Raw genomic sequence first — 21612 nt, forward strand, 5'->3', positions numbered from 1 at the left:
GGGGAGAAACTTTTATATACGTGTCTATATACAAGCCAATATATATGATAAAAAAGATTTGACCTCTACTGATTTTTGCATGGTTCTATGGAGGTGATATGTACAGCGGGTAAAATATACTTTCTTCTCTCTTCGCGGTTGTAAAATCTCATCGGATTAGCAGTTTCGAGACCCAAATTATTACTGTCAACTAGCCATGGAAAATATACCGAGTGGAAAAATCCATACATCAATAGAAGATACACTCAATAGCATATCTATCTTCTTTACCGTTGCTCCAACAAAATATGGTGGAAGGGGGTGCTTTGCAAGATCAGCAATACCAAAGGGAACTCAAATTCATTATTGTGCCTCGCCTGTTGGCTCCTCAGTAGCGAAACCCTTCAGAAAGGAAGTTTGCACTTACTGCTTCAATTATAGTTATGGAGATCTTATGAAAACTAAACTTGCGAAATCTATAAGTGGTAGAAAAGAATTAAGCGCACTCCACTTTTGTAGCAAAGAGTGTCTCGATGAATTTGTTAACCAAGACGTTGATGATATTTTGTTAACTAATCTATTACTAGTGGAACAAAACTATTTGATGGGACTAAAGAAACCCGAAGTCGATGAACTAGAACCAGTGGGTAACTTGGATGAACAAATAGATCGAGAGTGGGAGAGGGTAGACCAATGGGCTAGACAAATAGACGCAACACGAAGCAGTAAAAGGGTAAATTTTCTCCCAAGAATTGATGAAAGTGAATACCTCGAGATTAAATATGTTGTCAATGTGCTATTTAATAAGTTTAAGTCACATCAACCAAATAACACCAACAATAAGGGGTCAATGGAAATGGAAATGTTTATATTTGAACTTCTACAATCGACCGAACGTGAAAAATACCACAAATACCCATACCTTTTATTCTCATATATCAAAGTGTTCAAATTTATTAAGCTTACTTGCTCTGCTGAGCTTCAACCGTTTATCACAACTGATACCGTTAGGTCTTTGATTGGCAAAAACTTATCTAACGCGTTTGGTATATGGTCCAATACAACAAATAAAGACGAGGATAAAGAGTTTCTTGGATTTAGTGTTTATCCATCGGCATCATTTTTCAACCATTCATGTGATCCAAATATTATCAAGATTAGAATGCGTAATGACATGTGTTTTGAAACGCTCAGAGATATTGCTGAGGGTGAAGAGTTGTGTATAAATTACGGCAATTTTCAAAATGAAGATGTCAATAAACGACAATTGGAGTTACAAGAATGGTTCTTTGATTGTGGATGTACAAAATGTCACTTGGAATTGGTAGCTAAGTGAAGTCGTAGTTGCGATAAAACTGTTTGAACTCCTCACAGTCGGCCATTTCCTTAATTTTAGGTTGTTGACACTTATCCCATTGTACACGATCAGGTAGGTTTAACATGTGAGCAAGCACCCTACGTGGAAACTGAATATCAAGCGGTTTACCCGTTGTTAATTTAGCAATGTAAATCTTTGACTCAGCTTCACTAGTGCAGATAATAAACTTGATATAGTCGTTCTCCTTTTCAATAGCTTTTAGCTCTGGATCATTTTCGTTGGTAAACTCATTGAATTCAAGACTCTGGTTTCGCTTAAATTTTTCATTATTGGTTTTAGTTCTATATTCCAATGATTTGGCAAACTTATCAAGTTGTGATTCATAAACAGGCAAAAATTGGACATTGTGATGGACATTATCATGTCGATTCAATTCAAAAAAAATCAATTTGAGAAAAGGCTTTTGGATTGCAAACGCCTTCACTAACGTTTGCTGAAATTGGTTAATCTCTTGTTGTATTGGGCCATCTCGCTCATTGACGTTGGGGACATGCTGAATCGGTATTATAATGCCATGACCGGAAAATGATAGATCTTTGTTTGATCTAGTGAGTGGGCCCTTCGCAACTGTTAGGTATGCCTGGGAACCAATCGACACAATCATATGTGTTTCTGTTTTGGGATTGCTCAAACAAAAGAAGCACTGGTCAGGGGTGACTACTTTCGTCTTCTTTGTCACGGTTTCCTTCCCACTATCCCTGTTCTCACGGGATCTCTTTTTTGTAAGGAATGGATTCTCCATCAAATCAGTGACATCCTCTTGTTTATTGTTCATCGAGAATGCATAAAACCATTTACCGCCACTTCCTTCTTGTGCCAAACTTATAAATCTCGTGACTTCGCCACTAGGCCACGTGAATGGTTCACTTTCATAATAGATACCGCTCTCTTCTTTTCCCACAGCAAAATGATACTTTGGCTTAATAAGTTTCACAAGCAGATCAATTGTCTCGTTACCAACCTGTGAAACTGACTCGACGAATGATAACGCTATAGGCCACTTGAATGTGAAAAGCAACTCTATTTTCGCCTTGACCTGAGCTATTTTATCGAGACTGTCTTTCAGAAGTTCGCCTGACACAATCAACATAGTAGTGCCTGAAACCAACTTGACGATGCTATATGGGGGTTTCACGTAGATAAGATTGTCGTCAATATCAACTAACGTAGACGTCAGTTCTGAAGATTTGACCTCAACTTCGTCAGATATTCCGTTGCAGCCTTTAGCAAAATACGTGCTTTCTAGAAGCTTTGTTTGCGGTAGAGGCTTATCTCTGGGTATGACATCTCCGATCAAAATCGTCGCTGCAAATGGCCCTAATTTTGTATTTTGGGAATTAGCCTTTGTCAATGCCTTATCTAAATTTTCCGGACTTGGGTTGAGCACAAGGATCTTGGCTTCATCTGACATGGTAGTAGTGTGTTATACTCTCAGCTTCCACTATGGTCCAAATCAAAACTGAAAAATGCATCCGATGAGAATTCGAAAAATAAATCGAATCACGTGTACGGTTTGTTTACGTTTTTCCAGACGCCAATTGTTCAGTCAAACAGCGCACCACATTCCAGCAATGAACAACGAGCTGAACAATATAAAGGTCCTTGTTAGGGTGAGACCCACCCTACCGCGAGAACTAGACGCTAATGAAGGATTGACACCCCAATCACTTGTGTCAATGCCATCCCCAGGTTGCACTACCCTTCTAAATCCCACCACCAATGAGCAAAAACTGTACTATTTCGATGAATGTGTGTGGTCATTCAACCCCATGGATGTTAGTTACATCGATAATCAGCAGTTTTATAATAGATTAGGACCCGATTTACTAACGCATTTGTTTGAAGGATTCAATGTTTGTTTACTAGCCTATGGGCAAACAAGTTCAGGGAAGACTTACACTATGATGGGAGAAGAGAAACAACCGGGTGTAATTCCGTCCTTAATTAAGGACATTTTGAAGCAAGTCGAAATCTCCGTCAACCAAAAAGTGCATTGTGAGTTAACATTTTCGTACGTCGAAATCTACAATGAGCAGGTTGTAGATCTACTCAACAAGGACCAAAGTGTGAAATGCAAAGTTCGCGAAAACCCTCAAACAGGTCCATATGTTGAAAACTTGAGGGAAGTAAAGATTTCCAATTATGCGCAATTCTTGAATCTTTTAAAATTGGGAAACAAAGTAAGATCTACCGCTTCAACATTGATGAATGATCTAAGCTCAAGATCTCACGCAGTGATTACATTGACGTTACATCAAACTAGATACGAAGATGAGGTTGGTGATGGAATTGGAAATGCCAGTGAGCAAATGACCTCGAATATAAAATTAGTTGACTTAGCTGGCTCAGAACGATTGGCTAGAACAAAATTATATGGTCAACAGCAAAGAATGAAGGAGGGAGCACTGATCAATAAATCTTTGACAGTTTTGGGTCGTTGTATCAACTTGTTAGCACAAAGGAATAATAAAACAGTGATACCTTTCAGGGACTCAATTTTGACGTACATTTTGAAAGAAAATCTTGCTGGTAATTCTAAAACTTGTATGCTATTTTGCATATCTCCCTTGGATTACGAGGAAACGATACAAACACTCAATTATGCAAATGAAGTCAAGAAAATCAAAACTTTGGCCAAAGCAAACAAAACAAAGTTACCAACCGTGCCAGTTAATTGGGACGATTTACAAAAATCAGAAAGCAGTGTCATTGACTCACTTCGGAATGAAGTGGAAACGTTGACAAATAAATTGACAAGTTTGGAGTTGGAGCGCAATAACCTGTTAGCCTTGCTGGACCTGACATTAGTAGAAAACAAAGAGTCTACCAAATTCAAAAACTTGATGGAGTTTCTCGAAAAAGATTCCGCAAAGACTAAATTTGAAAACAGATATTTGAAACAACAATTGGCAAAGAATAACAAGCATATTAGTGAATTACAAACTCAAATTGACTTTGTATACCAATTCGAGGTTGAAAATATGAAACAAGACATGGCAAAGTCGCAGTTGATCAAGGATATTGAGCGCTGTCGTCATACAATTAAAACTGATTTGGTAAAATTCGACCCCGCCCTGTTCTTAGCTCAATAAATATACTTCTGGAATTACAAACACACGTAGTGTAGCAGTTTGGGTGATAAAATGTGTAGTGGCCATTCGGACTTAAAGAGTACTTTCGGACAAAAGTCTATGAGCCTCCGTGCGAAAGTAAAAATATCACTGACGATAAATCATTCTCTCCCCACCAGAGACAAAAACACAGGCGAATACTTACACTACCTTGAAGTGACATCCATCTGGTAATACACCGCAAACCTATCATGCCAGGAATGGATAGTGTATTCCACTCTTCTGTCCAAGAAGCGGTGCAACTTACCGTTCAGAATAACAAACCTTTATTTGTATATCTTGCCCTGCTTGATAACAACACAAATGATTCATTTTTGAACAAGTTCATCAAAGAACAAACAGTTGCACATTTGCAAGAACACTCAGTACCGTTAAAGTTGGTACAGGGTAGTGTTGAATTCGGATATTTTGAACAGCTTTTTCAAAACCTAGTTGTTCCCAGTTTTTATGTTGTTCTGCAGGGAAAGCTTAAGGCGGTCATCACTGGCGACTTTTCCAAAGATGATTTTGACAAATGCATAAATCAATTTCCAACACGACAAAGTGGGTCTATAAACACCCCAACACCCGCGTCTACCGCGCTGTCGAATGTACCAACTGCATCTTCTTCACAAATGCTACCATCAGCATACGCCACAACGGGACGTGATCCAACCCCACTGACACCGGTTTCTACCACATCCAGTGGCCAAGCCCCATCATCATCACATGCCACTACCGCAGATAACCATGAGCAATCAGTGTTACGTCACAGAAGACTTGTAGCACAACAAAGAAAAGAAAAATTAGCAGAGAAGCAACGTATAAGAGAGTTAATGGAAGCTGACAAAAGGGAAAGACAGAGCCGAGAAAGAGCCGAAAAGGAACGTATTGATGGCAAGGAACTGGAATCACAAACTGGACCAAAGAAAGTGTGTCATACGAATTGTCTCTTGGCGATCAAACTTTTCGATGGAAGTACTATCAAACACGATTTCAAACCAGAGGACACACTAATTACAGTACGTATCTTCCTTGACGAAGAGGTAAAAGTCATACCATCCACAAGCAACATGCCCTCGTTTGCTAGCACAACGTACCCTACAGGCTACTCATTCCACAGACCAACATTACCACGCGTTACGTATTCTGAAGAGCAAGAGTCACAGTCACTAGTTGATCTTGATTTGACTCCAAGGTCCATATTGATCCTCAAACCAACTTATGATCAAACGAATTCAAGCAATAATGCACCTGGCAATGAGAAAGTGGGAATACTTCGAAATGTGTATAACTTTGTTGCGGGAATAGGAAGGGCCCTTTACTCCTTCTTTGATTACGGTGTTGACGACGTACAGAGACAAGTTAACACGGAACAGCCAATAGCGCCACGTCAGGAAGAAGAAGTGATAGAGCTCCATCAACCGATCGCTCCAGGTATTTTATCCGTGGGTGATAGAGGGTTGTCGTCTTCGCTTATGAATATTGAAAGGGATGAGCGTGATGTAATTTCCGCAACTCCAGTAGAGTCGAGAGCTTCAAGTCCCAGGCCCACATTGAGTCGAGTACAAACTATTCATGATGATGCCAGAGATACATTGCGAGATACATATAACGGGAACAGCATCAATCTTAGAGATGATGATCAAACTACATAGGTTATAAATAAATCAATTGCGATTTGCTGTCAGGGTAAATTCGTCAAATAGGAAGCATCTCTTCAACTCTCACATTAAGTGAATTCTGTGTTTTGATGTTGGTATTAAGTCCATATCTTTGTGAGAACGTAACGGAGATAATTAACGGGTGAGAAAAGAAAAATACGTGATAAAGGAGGTAATCTAAGAGTGGTAACATCATACCCCACATCAATATCGATAAGTCTATGGATAGATCAAGCTTGACTAACCTATTGAAGTTTCCAGGCTATAATCAAACCGTGGTCAGTGATACGTCTGTACTTTCATGTGGTTGTTTGACCTCGGAGTCGGTATTTACCAATGAATGTATGAACTATTGCCCCAATTGCCATGCCAGTAATGTTTCACTACTAGCTCAAATTGAACCACTACGGCAATTGTACCGTTTAATTGACACACAAGGACATAGGAGACTATCCAATAGTGAACGGAGTCGTCGAAGTTTTGCTAAAAAGGGCACCAAAGGCGATGATCATTCAGCGCAATTGACATCGAAGATGACAGAATCGATGAATTTGTTGACATTATTTCACAAATATGCAAAAGAAGAACAGTCTGGACTATCCCAACCTGAAGTACAATCAGCAGTTGGGGCAATCGATATTGTGAAACGAAAGTCATTCGACGATGTGTCATTTGCACCACGTGGTACGCCGTCCAGTCAATCTGGATCTGTGTCGCCTCAAAACCTTCGTAATCTTGGGTCTGACTTGATGATAATGAGTCAACAAAAGCATGATCCAGATTTTGAAACCCTATTAGAGCATGTGAGTGAACAGAAGGAATACAATTTTAGTAAATGCTTTCCCTTTCATCGTAAAGTTTTATCATTTCCTACACTGCAAATGAAATTGAATATAGGAACAGTAAATCCATTCAAATTGGGATCGTTCGGTATCAAAAGGTCAATAAATTCATCCATTCATACCTTTATTGACTTCCATAAAGGATTGGAGACAACTCGATTTGTGCTATTGAGTGAAAAAAAATGGGAACTATATGAATACGTAATACCATCAAGAGAAACAAACATGGCCCACATCAAACCTGTACTAGTATGCTGCGGAAAACTGACCGGTGAATATGGTGAGTCACAGAATAGTTTAAAATCCACAACCACGCCAGGTGAGCATGAAACTGTAAAATCAAATGACTTTGGCAATAATGGGAAAGCAGATAATTTATCGTCTAGAGATGATTTGAAGAAACGATTGGCATCATGGGACCAAACATACTGTAAATTAACCAGAAATGTTTTAGTCATATCAGGGACAAAGGGGGTTATGAGAGTAATCAACGTCAGTCTGGAGGGACAGTATCAAGTGGGTGAGCCAATCTACACGTATCTCACGAATTTTCCAATACGATGTATCGCAATCTCCCCAAACGAAAATCTTATTGCTTGCAGCATAACAGGACGAGAGCGAATTTCCGATAAGGAGCAACCGTTTATTGTTTTACATAGGATGGTGGCGCACGAGGCGTCGTGGATTAGTTTTGTCGATCCAATATTAATAACAGTGCCTTATCGCGATCCAATCAAACTTGTCAATTTCAACGCATCTTCCTCACATATTATTTGTGCTACGGTGTGGGAGTCGAGGTACATCATCATAAAGTTAAGAGACGGGGAAAAAGGATACCAAAGGCCACGTTTGGTGTGGTCAGAACTACCATTCAAGAGTGGTACGAGACAAGACGAGGGAGGTAATATTTCTTTAGGCAGAGAGGATTCATTAGGAACTGACGATGAACTTATGATGGCAAGCGAGGGTATCACCGATGTACAGTTTGGAAATATGTACTCCAATACAATAGTAATCACATCCAACTATTTAGGTTACAGACTACCGGTTGTGATACGCTTACACGGGACTCAAATTGACTCTTCCCGACCTGGACCAAATAATGATGCCTTTAGTTTAGAAAATTCTTTTTCAAGTCGTGATAGAGAAGAAGAGGATGATTATTCAATGTTGAAGTCTTCGGAGGTAATACTTAGAGTTCCAGAAGTGGGATCTTCGATCCACGTGGCTGCAATATCCCCCAGAGGTGACGGAATCGTGTTTGTTGATAAAGACGGGCGTTTGTATCTAGTGTCGGCTCCAAACTTAAGCTCACAATCTGGTACTGGACTGACAAATAAGAAGACAGTTGTGTTGTTGGGTGAGGCAGCTAATGCAGAGAGATATACAGAAGCGGCATCGGTACAATTTCTGGCTGATGGGGGTAAAGTGTTTGCAGTAGACAGAAAAGGATTATTCCAAGTTTTTGATTTCACAAAAGGTGTACCAGGAGAAGACTTGGATGTCGTTAAGTGTAAAATATTGAGTGTATAAGAATTGATAGAGTTATAGTGGTTTGTCGTAGTTTCGCTAATATACGGTTATGCTCGCGCCACAGCTATTCTAGCACGACATCGTAAAAAAGAAACGATGAACAAAGAAAGGAAAAAAAAAAGGTAAATATCGAATCAAGCCATATATTGTTATACTTACCCAATAGACCACTACTCACTATGTCAAACCCTACACCACCTCCTCCATTGAAGAACGATATCTTGGAACTTATTGGAAACACCCCCTTGGTCAAATTAAACAGAATTCCCCAATCCTTGGGAATCAAAGCCAAGGTGTATGCCAAAGTTGAGCTATTTAATGCTGGTGGTTCAATCAAGGATAGAATTGCCAAAAACATGGTTCTCGAAGCTGAGAAACAAGGAAGAATTAAGCCTGGCTATACTTTAATTGAACCAACTTCTGGTAACACTGGTATTGGTTTGGCATTGGTTGGTGCGGTGAGAGGATACAGAACAATTATTACTTTACCAGAAAAGATGTCAAATGAAAAAGTTTCTGTTTTGAAAGCGTTGGGTGCTGAGATTATTAGGACACCAACTGAGGCAGCTTTTGATGACCCAGAATCTCATATCGGAGTTGCAAGGAGATTGGAAAAGGAAATTCCAAACTCTGTCATCTTGGATCAGTATTCCAATGAAGCCAACCCAGATGCTCACTATTATGGTACCGGTTATGAAATTTGGGAGCAAACTGAGGGTAATGTTACTCATTTGGTTGCTGGTGCTGGTACTGGTGGTACCATTACAGGTATGTCCAAGTATTTGAAGGAAAAGAACCCACAAGTCAAAGTCACTGGGGCCGATCCAAAGGGCTCTATCTTGGCTGAACCAACAAGTTTGAATGATAGCACTGAGGGCTATTTAGTTGAAGGTATTGGTTATGATTTTATTCCCGATGTATTGAACAGAAAGTACGTTGACAACTGGATTAAAACTGATGATGCCGAATCATTCAAATTGGCAAGAAGGATCATTAGAGAGGAGGGAATTTTGGTTGGTGGATCATCTGGTTCAGCTCTTCAAGCTGCCCTTTTAGTTGCCAAGGACTTGACCGAGGATGATGTTGTTGTTGTTGTGTTTCCTGATTCTATCAGATCTTACTTAACTAAATTCGCTGATGATGAATGGTTGAAGTCTAACGGATTCACTGCTGAAGAAGATGAAGCAGCAAACAAGACTGATGAATTCTTGAACAACAAAACAATCAAGGATTTGGTTGCAGGCAAGCCACCTGTTGTTACCGTCACACTTGCTGACACTGTTGCTAAAACCTTTGATCTTTTACAATCAAATGGTTTCGATCAATTGCCAGTGTTGAACAAATCTGGCCAATTAGTCGGATTAATCACCTTATCAAAGATTTTGAAATCGTTATCAACAAAAAAGATTCAATTAACAAACTCAATCAGCTCAATCATTATAGATTTTAGAAAATTGGCTGATTTCGAAAAATCAAAGTCAGTAAACAAAGAATCGGGATTTACAAAGAGAAACTACGATATCATAACCTTGGACACTAAATTGAGTGTATTAAACAAGTTTTTTGAAACAAATTCCAATGCCATCATCACTGATGATGATTTGAAGCCAGTTCAAATTGTGACCAAGGTCGATTTACTTTCTTATTTGACAAAGAATCTTTCTTATTAAATATGACAACGGGAATCCTTATAAACTGAATATATATAATACATAATGAACTAATAACCAATTTCGTAGAATTTACGAAAATTTCCATCTATTTCCACAGTTTTCACATGTGCAGAATGTTGTTAAAGGCTCGTCCGCAGATCTGGTTTGCATTTGATAATAACTCACCTTTTTATGCTTACATTTACCACATGTAAATCTATCAGTAACTGCTCTCTTTTCAGTGGCACCTTGTGCGTCAAAGAGGTTTTGCTTATGCAACTTTTCAATCTCTTTCTTCAATGCTTCAGGAGCCATTTCATTGGGTGTCATCTTGATGAATTGAGAAGCCGTAATTTGTTTTGATAAAACACGTTCCCTCAATTCTGGGTTTTTTTTATTTCGAAGATTCATGGTGAAACTTCTTAACTTGTTTCTGTAAGCGTCGTTGACTTTCAGGTACTCACTTTTGAACACCTCACTTTCTATCTCAGAGGCTATTGTAATGATGTGTTGAGGAGAGTCGTCCCTCTCGACAGCCAAGGAAGAGTATAACGCTCCAACAGATGCGTTACGAGTGGGATTATCGTATAATGTAGTGTTTACCCCATCGGATTTCGCATTTCTTGGTCCACTAAATGTTCTCCCGTTAGCTGCACTGGCTCCTGACTTGTCTGCATTTAGTGTTGTGGATGCAGGGGATCCCGAAGATGCTGGTGTTGATTCGGGCGAGCCAGCCGAGGGCTTCTTTTTGCTATTCTTTTCATTTTGCACTGCTTCCCTCCATCCCCTAATCATTTTCTTCACTAAGGTTGATATATCCTTGTTGTCATGACTTCTGTACTTGTTGACTACGACACCAACCTTTGTCTCCCTCAACAACTTTTCAGTGGGTACAACCTCATCGTTTAAAATATTGAGTAGCTTCAATATTGTTATATCATCTACAGATTTTTCAAGGTTCGATATGGTGGACTTTATTTCCTTGGCATCCATACTTCAAAATGTAAATAAATGGAGATGTTTGATTAGGAATGTTCATTGAAGAATTTTTTTTGCTTCTGAATTTCCTGGTATTTGCTTAGATTAATACATTTGAAACTACAATAACATTACCATGGACAACAGGAGCACATGCGTATCGATAGGGAAGTTCCCATTTGACTATACAGAGGAGCAAGTGTTAGAGATAGCGAGGTCAGTAGGGCCGGTTCTTGATATCAAGCTATTATTTGATGAGTTAACGGGAAAATCAAAAGGGTATGCAATTGTGAACTATGGAGATGTTGAGACGGCAGGCTCGGCTGTACGAAATTTGAATTATACTTCCCTACCTAACGGGAGGTTTTTGAAATGTGCCATTGTGAATGATTATGAGATGATTGGAGATGAAGATTCTGCTGTCAAGTTACCACCATTACCATTGGGAATTCAAATACACCCAAACCAGAATGCATCGCAAGTGATATCAAGTATACTATCGAACATCGATTCTAATTCAGCGCTTCAGATCTTGAAGGAGATGAAAACCATGAGCCAGGAGAATCCCAAAGGTACCAAACTTCTTCTTGAGAGGTTCCCACAATTAGCTTTGGCCATAGTTGAATTAGGTTTATTAACTAATACCACCAACCACGAGCTTATAGAGTTGACATTAAACAAGAAGCCAATAGAATTGAAGAGCTTGTCAGTCGATCATGTCAGTCTACTACAATCAGTATATAAATTGGCCGATGATCAAATTATTGAGTTGGATGAAAGTCAACAGGAAATTGTGAAACGAATCAAAGTTGAAATTGAGAAAGGATCTTATGGTGAGATTTTGGAGAACAGTATCAAACAAGGTTGAGCAGTACGTGTATAGTTTGTGGATTGGTGTTTATAAGAAGAAGAAGAATGTATTTATAAAATTGGTTGGTTCATAGAAATATCACCTGTAAAATATTTCGGCTAAATGCTCTCGGTGAAAAAACACTCACCACACTCTCAATTTCTTCTGCAAAAAACTAAAAATCTGAAACGGCTGAAAATCTCTTCCCTTTTGTATGTCTAGATACCTCAGACAACAAAAAGAAGAGGATGTCTTCACAGAGGAAAACAAAGGAGGAATTGTTAGCAGAATTTGAGAATGATTTAGTCAAGTTCATTTCGATGTCCATAAAAATTGAAGGGCATGACGAACCCTTGGTGTTTTCGAGAAATATGGATCCTATGCCTCAACGCCTTCATTTCATATTACCAGAATATTCCGTTTACTATTTGACGATTAGATACAAAGTTAAACAAAGACCGTTGAGGAAACTTACCTATCATCAAACAGTTAAGAAAGGTGTGATTATAGTTGACACAAGAGATTTGGAAATGATCGAGGATGCCGTTGTAAATGATCACGCAGATGATGGAGACTATCATGAAGTAACATTTCCTGCTGGTGGTGTACCGGGCGGGTCATTTTTAAGAGGATTGTATCCAGCCAAGAGTACTATAAAAGAGAATGGGGAAAAGATTTGGAGTTACAAATGGACAATCGAGATTTGTAAAAAGTCGCAGAAGCCACTGGTTGGTGGATTTGATTAGATAGAGATATATAGAATGTACCTGAATGTACATAGAGACAATGAATGGGGGCGTCAGCTGGTCCTCGATAAGCATTTAATCCTCATATCCTTTCTCGCCCGGAATATCGTGGATTTTAAACAAAATCCGAGACAACAACACAAAATAATTCCGAGTGCGCTATTGTATATATATCGGGATCACTACCCAACAAAATTGTGATAGCACCAGGCAAATACGAGGAGTCCACACTTCGGAAACATGTGACCCAGTTAGTGAGAAGACCAGCACCTCTATAACACTCCTGGTAATTTGGTGTTTCCAGTGCTGAAGAAAAACAAGAAGAGTTTAACCCTTCATTCTGCTCCCCTCTATTGAATCAGTTTCCAGCATTCTAAGATACTCGAACATTTGAAACGGATTCCACCAATCAAACTGTTCCAATACCTACAGTCCAAGCTTATTGCACGAGTCTTTATATCTCTAATTGGATTCAGTGTGACTACCCCCAACTGCATCATTCACTTCTTACTTTCCCGATTTTGCATTTGAATCACAAAGTACACAAAAACTTACTAATTAAAAGTAATACACACTCCATTGTAGTTGTAGTACGATCAAAAAAGGACACCACTTTTATACCACTCTTATCTCCACTTTTACACTTTACTTTCTTTTCGTTTTAACGCAGTGACTACTAACACGTACGAAATATTCAACGGAGATAGGAACTCAGACTCAAAATTAACTTATATTACAAACAACCCTCCCTCCCCCCTAAATTCTGTTGGTAGTCCGAAAAAAGTGGCGCTTAATTTGTTCTTATCACGTTACGTAGCAACTATTATTAATCACAAGACTACATTTTCCACCACCTAAACACCACTATTTGATACACCTTTTGACGAGTTACAACCCAAGGACCGCATTTTGTATTTAGAATCACTTTAGCCATGAGTTCACCCAAAAGACGTATTGAAAAAGATGTCATGGCTCTAATGATGAGTGATCACGATGTAACATTGATTGATGACTCGATTCAGCAGTTCTTTGTCATATTCCATGGACCAAAAGATACTCCCTACGAAGGTGGTGTCTGGAAGATTCGGGTGGAGTTGCCCGATCAATACCCAATTAAATCGCCGTCTATAGGCTTTACAAATAAAATATACCATCCAAATATTGACGAAGGCTCCGGTGCAGTTTGTTTGGACGTTATAAATCAAACATGGTCGCCAATGTTTGGTCTTTTGAATATATTTGAGAACTTTTTACCTCATTTATTGAGATATGCTAATCCAAGCGACCCCTTAAATACTGAGGCATCTAATTTGATGACAAAAGATGAGAATAAGTACAACGAGACAGTAAAGAAATATGTGGAGCAGTATGCAAGCCACATTCCTGACATGAATGGGGATGCTGAAAAAGAGGGTGAAGACGATGAAGATGACGAGTTGAGTGATGTCGGGAGCTTGTCTAGCGACGATGAAGAAGATGGGGTCGCTGGCAATCTTGAAATTTAAGATGGTGAAATTTGATGTGTGTGGGGAGCCTGTAGTTATTATTCAAAGAATACTCCATTGAACAGGGTTCAAAGGGTTGCATGCTTATCTTTATTAATGTTTCTCATGATTAGTTTATATCATTCAGGAGTTTTATAGGTTATAAATTTGGTTACTTTTAAGAGTCATTTATGTAGGAGCAAGTATACACGCTCTCTATTCGTTTCTACGAGACTAAATGGTGTTTCATTGAAACTTGGTGTAATTTACTTTTGTGGGAGTGTAAGCACTGAAATTTTTGAAAATTTGAAGATAGATATCACTGACAACAAAATAGTTCACCAACACAAAAGTATTAGAGTTTAGAATACCCATACAACATGCAACTACTGACTGAGTCAGAGAATATGATTTCCAAAAAGCAGAGGATTTCGAATGATGATTTATATCGAAATTCGACTCAATATGGAATATGGTCCTTCACTCAAGATGAGCTAGCGAAAGCAAAAGCCAACGCAAATCAACTGGGGGTAATTGCGGCACGAGAAAGATTTCAAAAAGCTTACAATAAGGCTAAGAATGAGAATCCTGATTCTTTTGAAAAATTTCCACAAGAGCTAAATGAAGATATGATTAGCCTATTGACACTTGAGGAAGAATCCACGTATCTAGAATTCTATATACAAAACATCACCACTACGTGCAACTTTTTCAAAATGCCAACACAAGTGAGGCTAACAGCTGCTTCCTTTTTCAAGAAATTTTACTTGGTCAACTCAGTAATGCATTACCACCCCAAAAATATACTATACACCTGCATTTTCCTAGCGGCAAAATCTGAAAATTACTTCATTTCTATTGAATCTTATGTGAAAGCACTCAAGGGAGTTCAAACGAAGGATATCTTGGACTTGGAGTTTATTGTATTGCAGAGTTTAAAGTTTACTTTGCTAGTTCATCATCCATTCCGGCCCTTGTACGGGTTCTTTCTTGACTTCCAGGCAATTTTGTTGAATCCGAGCCCTGTAATGTACGACGTATCCGCCGATACCATTGGAAACCTTTACAATAAAGCAAAAGAGTGGTTAAACAAGTATTATATGCTCAGCGACGTGGCATTCTTATTCACTCCTCCACAAATTGCTTTGGCAGCAATGTATGATTGTGATCGCAGAATTAGTGATAGGTACTTGAAAAGAAAGTTTTTGAAGGATGACAAAGAGGATGAGAACACAGGGGTGCAGGACAGTGTGCAACAAAAACGGAAGCAAGATCAAGTTGAGACGCATAACACCACAAAGAAGGTCGAAACGGAGCAACCTGAAACTGAGAACGGCTCCTTATCCAAGCATACATCCAAGAGAGAACAATATGAATCCTTGGTACGTACAATACGGAAATGTGCCAAATTAGCCAAGGACTTACCAGTAGCTGATCGTGAGAAAAGTAAGGAAATTGATAAAAAGTGTTTTTTTGCCTTGAATCCAGGAAAGTTAATTGACAAGCGTATCAAAAGATTAACAACAGAAAAGGCTTCGTAGGGGGTAATCATTTTGCCCATTCTAAAATGAGCTATTTCTAATCATGGAAATACGGGGTTGGAGATCCTGCTGAAAATTTGCCTAAGTTCTTCCTGCACAAGCTCGGATCACCTTTGGCTATCGAACAATGCAAATCTTCATTAATGATTCCATGATGGAAAAGAGTACACGTGCGCACATTTTGAGAAACAAGAGCCGAAATTGCTGCAATACAACTATAGACATATATTTGTAGCAAACCATCAATCTCATAATGAACCATGCGTGAACGAACCCTTCTTTTTAATAGCGAGTAATTTAAATGTGAGATTGCTTTGAAGGAACGTTTCTTTTGTGCATTATCCGTTGCAGTCGCCTACAAACATAACCGCAAGCGGCGTACTCTATCCGACCTCTCCCCGCCAAAAAAACACATAAAAAAAAATAAAAAAAACATCAAAATTTGTTACACAAAAGATAAGGATTTGCTAACTTCCCTTGCTTCCCTTGACAGGGCAACGGACTTTTTCATTCAATTGCTATCTTTGTACCAGAAGTATAAAAGAAAGCAATTCACCCTCCCAAATATGTTTTCTAAAAGACTATACTCCACGATACAAAACTCATCGAGAATGGCTTCAGTTTTGAAAAACAAGGATTTGCTAAAAACACAAGGTTTCATCAACAATGAGTGGGTCAATAGCTCCTCAGGTGATACCTTTGACGTTCAAAATCCAGCATTAGAGCCCAAAAAGGAAGCCCACTTAGCAACGGTTCAGTCTATGAGTGCTGATGATTTTGAGCATGCTATCGCAGCCGCTAGTGAAGCGTTCAAGACTTTCGGTAAAACTAATGGGAGATACAGATCAAACTTGTTATACAAGTTTTACGAATTGATGCTCGAGCATCAGGATGATTTGGCAAAATTGGTTGTATTAGAAAATGGTAAACCTTATGCTGATGCTTTAGGAGAAGTCAAGTATGCTGCTTCATTTTTTCAATGGTATTCTGAACAAGCACCGACTGTACAAGGCGACATTTTGCAGTCAGGTAATCCAAACAATATCAACATTTTAGCTTTGAAACAACCAATTGGGGTCTGTGGTATAATGACGCCATGGAATTTCCCGTTAGCCATGATTACAAGAAAGTTAGGTGCAGCAGTTGCTGCAGGATGTACCACTGTGATTAAACCAGCTACTGAAACTCCATTATCTGCCTTTGCGTTAGCTCAATTGAGTATCGACGCTGGCTTCCCAAAAGGTGTTATTAATATTTTGGCATCTCATGAGCCAGCTAAAGTTGGTAAATTGATTTGTGAACATCCAACCATCAAGAAAGTTTCTTTCACAGGATCAACCAGAGTTGGAAAACTTTTGATGCAACAATCAGCTTCCACTTTGAAAAAGGTGTCGCTTGAATTGGGTGGAAATGCTCCATTTATCATTTTTGAAGATGCAGATTTGGATAAAGCTGTCACTGGTGCAATTGCCAGCAAATTCAGATCGAGTGGTCAAACATGTATTTGTGCAAATAGAATTTTCGTTCATGAATCTATTTATGATGAGTTTACTACAAAATTTGTCAAGCAATTGAAAGAGCATATTGTTTTGGGTAATGGTTTGGACAAGAACACTACTTACGGACCATTGATTCATCAAGGCTCAATGGAAAAGATTAGAAGTCAACTCAAAGATGCATTGGATAAAGGTGCCAAGTTGTTATTAGGTGGAGATAAGCGTCCAGATTTGGGAGAAAACTTCCATGATCTTACAGTGTTGGGAAATGTCACCCCAGATATGGAGATTTTCAATGAAGAAACGTTTGGTCCTCTTGCTCCATTCATCAAGTTTTCAACCGAAGAGGAAGTTCTTAAATTAGCAAACGATACCCCCGTTGGTCTTTCTGGATACTTTTATTCCAAGGACTTGGATAGAGTATTTAGAGTTGCTGAAGCCTTGGAAGTTGGTATGGTTGGTGTTAATACCGGCGCTATTTCCGAAGCTGCCTTGCCATTTGGTGGTATCAAGGAATCCGGATTTGGAAGAGAAGGTTCCAAGTTTGGTGTCCAGGATTACATGATTATAAAAGGTGTTGTTTTAGGTAAAAATGAGTAGATATGACTTAGAGTAGTTTTACATGGTATATTAAGGTATTTATACATTATATTTGAAACGTATTTGACATGCTATTGAGTGTAGAGATCATTGGGTACTGCTTCAGCAACTTCATCATCTTGATATGCTTGAAGTTGATCCAAAATAGCTGCACCCTCATTGGCTTCTTCAGCATCTTGTAATATGTCGTTGTCTTGCAGCACGACTACGGCCTCAGTTTCAACGTTTGTAGCACTCTGCTCATATTCGGCAGTATTTTTCACACCCTCGACTTTTTCAACACGCAAATTTGGATTGGCTATATTGGCAAACGAATACTTGTTTTCGATAAATCTAAACTTTTTGCCTCCTGACTCTATATTCTTTAATAATCTGTGGTTGTGCTCACTTAGATCTGTATTAGTCTTTAACAATGAATCCCATTCTTTGTTCAAGGCCGTTATTTTATCATTTTCAGCCTTGTGCAAATCAACTTTCGATTCTCTCTCCTTTTCTACATCCTTACTCAATCTCTCTAAAAGATCATTACGATTCAAATTTGATATTTTCGGTACCTCCAAACTCCTTTTCTTAAATACACGTCTCATGTTGTCATTATTTTCAACATACTTGGCACAGTTGATCGACTTGAGTGTAAGCGAATACAATCCACCTTCACGAGTGACACCATTGACGATCGATGATGGGAAATTTTTCAATGTCATCACAGGTGTCTCATATTTGGTAGGCGGGAACCTTTGGACTTCGACAATCGAAGGTCGTGTTATAGCAACTGTCTGGTTTCTTTTCTTGTATGGATGTCTTCCCATCTTGTTGTGTAAATTGTTGTCAAGATAGCTTGACTTGGAAAGTGCTTTTGACACAAACAAAAAAATTCTTTATTCGTAGAACAAATGCTACCAACTTATAACCATTATTAGATCAGAATCTTTCATCAGATCAAACAAGAGCCTTCAAAACTATTGCCAATGGTTTCGAGTCTAGAGGAGTTGAGCAAAAAGCTACGAGATAACAATAAAGGCTTTGCAGAGAGAAGCTCGTTAGAACCTCCATCACTTCGACCTCCGCCATCTTTTTCAAATGGCACATTCCCAGCAATGAACTCGGCTCAGCGTGCAGCTCCAGGATCCTCATTATCACCATCGCTCACTACGCCATCATCTCAAGCACGTTCTCGTCAGAAAGTTGTGCTACAACCAGGCCACTCCCCATTGGACTGGGCTCATCTAAATCGAACACATCCTAAATACGAACTCAGAGGCGTTGATCCATCCACACCACCTCCTCAATACGTGAAAATTAATAAAGAAGAATTGAAAAAACATAAGAGTCGGTCTGACTGTTGGACATGTATAAATGGAAAGGTATTCAATATAACTCCCTATGTAAATTTTCATCCTGGTGGTGTTGATGAAATTATGAAATGTGCTGGAAGGGATGGTACCTCCTTATTTAATAAATATCATAGTTGGGTGAATGTCGATCGAATGTTGGAGAATTGTATAATTGGTGTGTACGTGAATTAATAGACATATTTATACTTGTTGTAAGGAAGGAAAGGTTCGTGAACTGGTTATTATTTGATCAAGCCCATAATCATGATCTTCAACGGGTATGCTATCCTCTGAAACAATCTGTTCTTGTAGTGCAAGCCCTATTAAAGCAGGTAATTTGGACCAATTTTGCTTGTAGGTTGATAAGAACTCGTCGTAAAACCCAGCTCCGTGTCCTAATCGTTGTAACGTTGCTGAAAATGCCACTCCTGGTAGTAATATTACGTCCAAGTCTCCAGAATCCATTGCATCTTCACCAAAAGTTGGTTCAAGTAACTGGTACTTTCCCTGCGGTTGCAAATTTAAGACATCATTGTATGTTTCGATCTTGAGCATTGATAGATAGTTTGGTTTCCGATGCTTGATGGGTACAGTGTTGCATCGAGGCAAGTACACGTGCTTGTTCAACCTGAAACATTGTTCTATAATGGGAAGAGTTTTCACTTCCAGATCGGGCATACTCATAAACACAGCAATCGATTTTGCATTCTGAAATGTGGGATTGTTGACTAGTCTTGATAAAATGAGTTGCGATTGCGAAGCGAGTGATTCTTGTGTGACTGCTTTGAGAGAAGCTTTGATTTGAGTTCGTAGTTGCTTCTTGGCAGCCTTAACGGTTAGCGATGGTTGTACCGTCATGGTAAATGTTCCTTTAGTAACAAACAATGTAGCAAAAAGGTTTGATATTTATTTTTGACTTCGCAGTCAAACATGCAAGAAGGTACTTAACTTCACTATTCAGTGTTTAATACTAGAACTATATACAAAGCATCAGCTTGAGAAGCTATCAAAGATGATTCCACAATTACAACTCATCCTCCTTCTCTATTTCTTCTAGCTCTCTAATCTTTTTTGCAGGACCGTATCTCTCCTGTAATGGTACCAATATGATACCCAACGGACCTTGATCATATATGATTCTGCTCCATCTATTGATCACACTCTCGTACCAATCTTTAAGTTTACCTTCCATATCATCTGACTTCTCAAACTTTTTCAACCCCTTTTTCAACTCTTGACATCTTTCTATATCGGTAGGTTTCTTTTCAATGGAATACATGTCAATTAAATTCGCTAATACATTTTCAAGTATGGGAGATACTTTTGATGATGATGCATGGTCGTAATACAATTCATTCAAAATCTCTTCGGACCAATTTATCGCATCTTTCTTAAAGCCTTGAGCCCAAAGTATTTCACTAATGTGAGCTTTTATTGAACATATTTGAGTTATCAAGTTTTCTCGATCAACATTGAACAACGGATAATTTGATTGATTAGCTTTATGAGTTTCCAAATTTTCCCGAATGCTTGTCAAGGATTGTAAAGTGGATAAGTAGACTGCTAGTGACTCATTGAGAATTGACTTTTGCTTCTTCTTTGATGCTTCTTGTGACACTTTAGCCAATTGGAAAGCCATATCGTTTAAACAATTTATCAACTCATCTGAAACTTTGCTGTTTTGCTTCAAGGTGTAGTCATCATTAATTTGAATAGATGAATAAGTTTTGGACAACATGTCAATCGATCTTTGTAGTATTTGTATCCTGTCCTCAGGATTCAAGCTCACCTTGGCCAATAATCGACTGCATTCGGATAGTCTTTCAGCATCGCCTAACTTATAATAAATCAAATCATTATCAATGATTTTCCGCAAAGTGGAAATCGAAGTGTCCAATTCACCTTTAGCTAAAAGCGCTTTACTATATCTCAAAATCATGTCTATATAAAAATTGGCAAATTTGTTGGATTTATCGTACACCAAAACTTGTGAATCAATAACAGGGATATTGTAGCTTTCAAATTGGGAATCATCGATAGTTGGATCAGTTTGTTTGGCCAAATCAAATAAAATTTTGCGGTAATGTTTAACAGCATAGTTTGGTTTATGCAAAACATCATCTTTATTTATCGCCTTGACAGCTTCAATTTGATCTTCAAAGCTTATCTCAAATGGAATAGTTTGACGTTCATTTGCGTCATGGTATAGAAAGTAGAAGGACCCTAGTGATACTATCAAACCTCCAATATAAGCTCCAGCAAGAATATTGATTATTGTACCATATGATTTTAATCCAGCAACTGCATTGGCTGATAGTTTCAAAGTACGTCTCTGCTGTAGGCTAGAAGGATTATTAAGTGATGCATAAGAACTTAATAGGAATGGTCTCCTGGGTAGTAATCGTGATCTGAACATGGCCTAAAG

General features: G+C 38.7%; 16 protein-coding genes across 16 annotated transcripts; 11 read left to right on the forward strand and 5 right to left on the reverse strand. All coding sequences in view use genetic code 12, as the record gives it.

Annotated features, from left to right (window-relative positions):
- Positions 1–196: 196 nt before the first annotated feature.
- On the forward strand, positions 197–1315 carry CORT_0B07940 (hypothetical protein; the record flags this gene model as incomplete). The annotated part of the gene is made up of 1 exon (XM_003867887.1): positions 197–1315. The coding sequence occupies one exon, from the start codon at positions 197–199 to the stop codon at positions 1313–1315; it is 1119 nt and encodes a 372-aa protein (XP_003867935.1).
- On the reverse strand, positions 1308–2768 carry CORT_0B07950 (hypothetical protein; the record flags this gene model as incomplete). The annotated part of the gene is made up of 1 exon (XM_003867888.1): positions 1308–2768. The coding sequence occupies one exon, from the start codon at positions 2766–2768 to the stop codon at positions 1308–1310; it is 1461 nt and encodes a 486-aa protein (XP_003867936.1).
- Positions 2769–2823: 55 nt separating this feature from the next.
- On the forward strand, positions 2824–4449 carry CORT_0B07960 (hypothetical protein; the record flags this gene model as incomplete). The annotated part of the gene is made up of 1 exon (XM_003867889.1): positions 2824–4449. One exon carries the CDS (start codon positions 2824–2826, stop codon positions 4447–4449), a length of 1626 nt encoding a protein of 541 aa, XP_003867937.1.
- Positions 4450–4679: 230 nt separating this feature from the next.
- CORT_0B07970 (UBX-domain (ubiquitin-regulatory domain) protein) lies at positions 4680–6125 on the forward strand (the record flags this gene model as incomplete). The annotated part of the gene is made up of 1 exon (XM_003867890.1): positions 4680–6125. One exon carries the CDS (start codon positions 4680–4682, stop codon positions 6123–6125), a length of 1446 nt encoding a protein of 481 aa, XP_003867938.1.
- Positions 6126–6352: 227 nt separating this feature from the next.
- CORT_0B07980 (Ptr3 protein) lies at positions 6353–8506 on the forward strand (the record flags this gene model as incomplete). Its single annotated transcript, XM_003867891.1, has 1 exon — positions 6353–8506. One exon carries the CDS (start codon positions 6353–6355, stop codon positions 8504–8506), a length of 2154 nt encoding a protein of 717 aa, XP_003867939.1.
- A 179-nt stretch (positions 8507–8685) lies between these two features.
- CORT_0B07990 (Cys4 cystathionine beta-synthase) lies at positions 8686–10176 on the forward strand (the record flags this gene model as incomplete). Its single annotated transcript, XM_003867892.1, has 1 exon — positions 8686–10176. One exon carries the CDS (start codon positions 8686–8688, stop codon positions 10174–10176), a length of 1491 nt encoding a protein of 496 aa, XP_003867940.1.
- A 72-nt stretch (positions 10177–10248) lies between these two features.
- Positions 10249–11151, reverse strand: CORT_0B08000 (Dst1 protein; the record flags this gene model as incomplete). The annotated part of the gene is made up of 1 exon (XM_003867893.1): positions 10249–11151. The coding sequence occupies one exon, from the start codon at positions 11149–11151 to the stop codon at positions 10249–10251; it is 903 nt and encodes a 300-aa protein (XP_003867941.1).
- Positions 11152–11272: 121 nt separating this feature from the next.
- On the forward strand, positions 11273–12004 carry CORT_0B08010 (Rna15 protein; the record flags this gene model as incomplete). Its single annotated transcript, XM_003867894.1, has 1 exon — positions 11273–12004. The coding sequence occupies one exon, from the start codon at positions 11273–11275 to the stop codon at positions 12002–12004; it is 732 nt and encodes a 243-aa protein (XP_003867942.1).
- Positions 12005–12234: 230 nt separating this feature from the next.
- Positions 12235–12732, forward strand: CORT_0B08020 (hypothetical protein; the record flags this gene model as incomplete). The annotated part of the gene is made up of 1 exon (XM_003867895.1): positions 12235–12732. The coding sequence occupies one exon, from the start codon at positions 12235–12237 to the stop codon at positions 12730–12732; it is 498 nt and encodes a 165-aa protein (XP_003867943.1).
- A 932-nt stretch (positions 12733–13664) lies between these two features.
- On the forward strand, positions 13665–14237 carry CORT_0B08030 (Ubc8 protein; the record flags this gene model as incomplete). Its single annotated transcript, XM_003867896.1, has 1 exon — positions 13665–14237. The coding sequence occupies one exon, from the start codon at positions 13665–13667 to the stop codon at positions 14235–14237; it is 573 nt and encodes a 190-aa protein (XP_003867944.1).
- A 359-nt stretch (positions 14238–14596) lies between these two features.
- On the forward strand, positions 14597–15757 carry CORT_0B08040 (Ccl1 protein; the record flags this gene model as incomplete). Its single annotated transcript, XM_003867897.1, has 1 exon — positions 14597–15757. One exon carries the CDS (start codon positions 14597–14599, stop codon positions 15755–15757), a length of 1161 nt encoding a protein of 386 aa, XP_003867945.1.
- A 566-nt stretch (positions 15758–16323) lies between these two features.
- Positions 16324–17853, forward strand: CORT_0B08050 (Uga2 protein; the record flags this gene model as incomplete). Its single annotated transcript, XM_003867898.1, has 1 exon — positions 16324–17853. One exon carries the CDS (start codon positions 16324–16326, stop codon positions 17851–17853), a length of 1530 nt encoding a protein of 509 aa, XP_003867946.1.
- A 71-nt stretch (positions 17854–17924) lies between these two features.
- Positions 17925–18662, reverse strand: CORT_0B08060 (hypothetical protein; the record flags this gene model as incomplete). The annotated part of the gene is made up of 1 exon (XM_003867899.1): positions 17925–18662. The coding sequence occupies one exon, from the start codon at positions 18660–18662 to the stop codon at positions 17925–17927; it is 738 nt and encodes a 245-aa protein (XP_003867947.1).
- A 159-nt stretch (positions 18663–18821) lies between these two features.
- Positions 18822–19379, forward strand: CORT_0B08070 (Irc21 protein; the record flags this gene model as incomplete). The annotated part of the gene is made up of 1 exon (XM_003867900.1): positions 18822–19379. The coding sequence occupies one exon, from the start codon at positions 18822–18824 to the stop codon at positions 19377–19379; it is 558 nt and encodes a 185-aa protein (XP_003867948.1).
- Positions 19380–19388: 9 nt separating this feature from the next.
- On the reverse strand, positions 19389–20045 carry CORT_0B08080 (Fau1 protein; the record flags this gene model as incomplete). The annotated part of the gene is made up of 1 exon (XM_003867901.1): positions 19389–20045. One exon carries the CDS (start codon positions 20043–20045, stop codon positions 19389–19391), a length of 657 nt encoding a protein of 218 aa, XP_003867949.1.
- Positions 20046–20211: 166 nt separating this feature from the next.
- Positions 20212–21603, reverse strand: CORT_0B08090 (hypothetical protein; the record flags this gene model as incomplete). Its single annotated transcript, XM_003867902.1, has 1 exon — positions 20212–21603. The coding sequence occupies one exon, from the start codon at positions 21601–21603 to the stop codon at positions 20212–20214; it is 1392 nt and encodes a 463-aa protein (XP_003867950.1).
- Between the last annotated feature and the right edge of the window lie 9 nt (positions 21604–21612).

This window comes from Candida orthopsilosis, assembly GCF_000315875.1.
Source record: "Candida orthopsilosis Co 90-125, chromosome 2 draft sequence".
NCBI classification, from domain to species: Eukaryota; Fungi; Ascomycota; class Pichiomycetes; order Serinales; family Debaryomycetaceae; genus Lodderomyces; species Lodderomyces orthopsilosis.